We start from the raw sequence: 3,529 nt of genomic DNA on the forward strand, positions 1-3,529 counted from the left end.
AGAGAAAATAGGAAACTGTTCGGAGTCTTGGACGGTTGCTGACATGCATTTTTCCTTTTCAGCTTGTGTACCGTTGAACTCTAACCTAACAGATGGCATCGTGTTCAGAAATGATACGGAATTTGGCACTGAGATAGATTACAAGTTTGTCTGCAACAGAGGATTCGTCTTGAACGGTTCAAGTCACGTGACTTGCAAAGACGGTGTTTACAATGGTTCAGCCCCAGAATGTCTTCCAAAGGGTAAGTAGGTTATTGAATAAATTATATACCTAAATTTTTCATGAGAGAACAAACAGCTGTTTATTTTCCTGCAATGAAAAACAGGGAAAGGTATGGCGTCCAATAATTGTACATCAGACAACAGAAATTGCTCGTAAAGGTTGGTGTAAGCCTAATAAAATGGAACCCCGCTCTGCGGACAACCGCTTAAACTGACACCCGTACATAACAGACAGCTTCGTTTGTCCCGAGGAAAAGCTCATACATTTGCTCTAAAATTAACCGGACACAAGTTTATAAGGGCAAAGGACACTTTACTTGTATCCCGAGTTCGCCACCATCTCTCACAAATCCTTAGCCCCGCTTCACGGACGCTGGTTATCTGCGCACTGTCTATTTTTATACTCACATTTATTAGCTAGCTTGTTCTGGAGAATATTTTAGTGGTTGTCCTGTGACATATTTCAAGTGCATGCGCAGTTTTGTTTTAGCGAGCACGAGGTTTTTGCTTTTCTGCCAGCTCATCACATTTTTGCAGCAAGCAAGATGAAATTAAATTGTTGATGTTTTGTTTATCTTCTCGTGGTTTTTATGGACTTTCGACCGACCAATTATCCTGGCGAACATCTGGTAGCAGAGCGAGGTTCTTTTTAAGTGGATTTGACGTAATTTACCAAGATTTGTAACCGAACACTGAACGAACACGAGATGGCCGAACGATTGAGAAAGGACAAAGCGAAGTACAAAGGCGCCTATACAAGAACCAAAACAAAATTGATGATGACTTTAGAGGGAGGAATGTATTCGAAAATGCAGGTGATGGAACGTTTGGATCTTCTTTCTGCCGCTTTTGAGGATGTATTTCGTGCAGTCGAGAGTTTAGAAGCACATTATGAGACTGTTGGCGACTCATCGAGACTAACCGCCGTGGCGCTTGAACTAGAAGCTGTGGAGGAAGATTTCAACGAGATCGAACGGATTGTTAGAGGATGTTTGAATAGCAGCCCCAGTCAGAGCGGTGCCTTGAGGGTTTCCAGAACAACACCGACGGGACAGTCTCCCATTAAAGAACAATCCGAACGACTGGAACAAGAAATTAAAATGCGAGAACAAGAGATCACGAAAGTGTTACATGACCTGGAGAAAACCTTCGCCGAATGCAAGAAACAACTTGAGCAGCAATCGTTGTCTACAGAACAGCAACGAAAGGAACCATTTCAGGGAGGTGAGTCAGCTAGAGTTCAGGACAGTGTAAATGCTAGTGTGAAGAGATCAGAAGAACAGGAACAAAATAGTGATCCGAGAATTCAGTTGACAACACCATTCCAGCAATGTACTTCATCCGTCGCAGATTTAAACACATCAACCTCTGTTAACTTTAGTGGAGCAGCTGGTTTTTATCCCTCGAGTAGTTTTGTTCATTCATCGACTCCAATTGTTTCCCAGTCTTCAATGTCTTGTTTGCCTCCAGTGGGGGACCAACCCCTTCAGCAGCCGCCATTGAATTCCCGTGTGAACTCATCCCAGACCACACTTGTTGGGTCTTCTAAAATACGTCCTTCAGCGTTTTCTTCGAATCAGTTACATGCACCGGCAGCCCAAGGTTATACTCCTTTCCAGCCTTCGTCATGTGGTAGCCAAGTACAGTTTTCGACGCCTATTGCTGGTCAGCCATTTAGTTCTAGTTATGACCAGATCAGTATCGACTCCATGGCAGCTCTGAAACGAGTGAGTATTCCCAGATTTGCAGGCAACAAGAAAAATTATGAAGCTTGGAAAGCAGCCTTCTATTCATGCGTTGACCAGGCAAGAGCCTCACCACAATACAAATTGTTACGGTTGCATGAGTGCTTGCAAGGAGAAGCCCTTAAAGTTATTGAAAATCTGGGACATTCTGCGGCAGCCTATGAAGCAGCCAAGTCTCGACTCGAACGGAAGTATGGCGGAAAACGCAGGGCACTTACATTACGACTTGAAGAACTGGATGCCTTTAAGCAGATAAGAGAGGGGAATGAAAAGGATCTTGAGCTTTTTGCTGAGCTACTGGATGCAGTAGTAGTGAACCTTACAGATGCTAATCAGGAAGCAGAGCTTGGTAGTGGCTCTCTTTACATCTCACTGCAACGCAAGTTTAACAAGAATCTTCTGGCCAAGTACAAGCAGTGGGTCTGTGACAATCATAGAACCGAGGGTGTAAAGACACTAAGGGAGTTTATTGATAGAGAGTCTGAGTTTTTAACCACAGCTTCTGAGACAATAGCAGGTGTTCTAAGTGGATCTAAGAAGGAGAGAGCGCTGTTTGCCAAAGAAGATTTTGACCCTAAGAAGAAACATTCAAGAAAGTGTAAAGTATGTAAGGAGTCCCACAACCTTTGGACCTGTGAGAATTTTAAGAAGATGACGGTAAATGAAAGGTGGAACATTGCTAAAGAGCAGAAACTGTGTCTTAGATGTCTCAGTGACGGCCACAGAGGAGAAGCATGCCTCAGGAGTAGGGTCTGTGGGATTAAAGGGTGTCGCTCTCATCATCATCGTTTGCTTCACGAAGACCCAAAGAAAGAAGAGAAAGCCGAAGCAGCAGATGGATCAAATGCAGTCGGAGCCAATGCCACCATTGAAGGGGAGTCAAGTGAGAGAACCCATACAGCTACTACTGGAAAAGGAACTGTACCCTCGTCAGAGTTTGTAGCCTTAAGAACTGTTCCTGTCTATGTGACCAATGGTAAACGAAGACTGAAGGTGAACGCTCTACTTGATGATGCCAGCAGTAAGACGTACTTAAACAGTGACATTGCGGCTGAACTGGGTCTCGAAGGCAGACCACACGAACTTACAGTTAATGTACTGAATGATAACCAGCAAATTTTGGACACCACAGTTGTAGAATTCATGATCAGCAGTTGTGAAGGAAAAGTGTCTAAACTAGCGTCTGCCTATACAGCTGAAAGAGTCACAGGAAACATGCAAGTGGTGGACTGGAGCAAATACAAGCACAAATGGAAGCACCTAAAGGGCATAAAATTCCCTCAAGTGGGACCCAGACCTATAGTAGACCTACTAATTGGTGTGGACCAAGCTGACTTGCTGTACTCATTGAGAGATGTGAGAGGAGAGCCTGGAGAACCCATAGCTAGACTCACTCCGCTTGGGTGGACTTGCATTGGTAATCCTGAGGTGCCGGTAGAAAGAACTCAGACAAGCTTCACCTTTTTTCTGAATGATTCACACGAGCTGAATAGTCTTGTTCGCCGCTACTGGGACGTAGAAGAACCTAAGGAAACTCTGATTGTCAATCCAGAAGAGAAGTT

The 3,529-nt window shown here is 44.1% G+C and overlaps 1 protein-coding gene across 1 annotated transcript in view; it reads left to right on the forward strand.

Moving 5' to 3' along the window:
* The first annotated feature begins 1,300 nt into the window (after positions 1–1,300).
* LOC140936705 (uncharacterized) overlaps positions 1,301–3,529 on the forward strand; it is a 3,472-nt gene continuing 1,243 nt past the window's right edge. Inside the window, exon 1 of the mRNA XM_073386192.1 lies at positions 1,301–3,529. This exon is cut by the window's right edge and continues 1,243 nt beyond it. Within this exon, the coding sequence (XP_073242293.1) occupies positions 1,323–3,529 (2,207 nt within the window). The 5' untranslated portion in view covers positions 1,301–1,322.

Source organism: Porites lutea, chromosome 5 (genome assembly GCF_958299795.1).
Source record: "Porites lutea chromosome 5, jaPorLute2.1, whole genome shotgun sequence".
NCBI lineage: Eukaryota > Metazoa > Cnidaria > Anthozoa > Scleractinia > Poritidae > Porites > Porites lutea.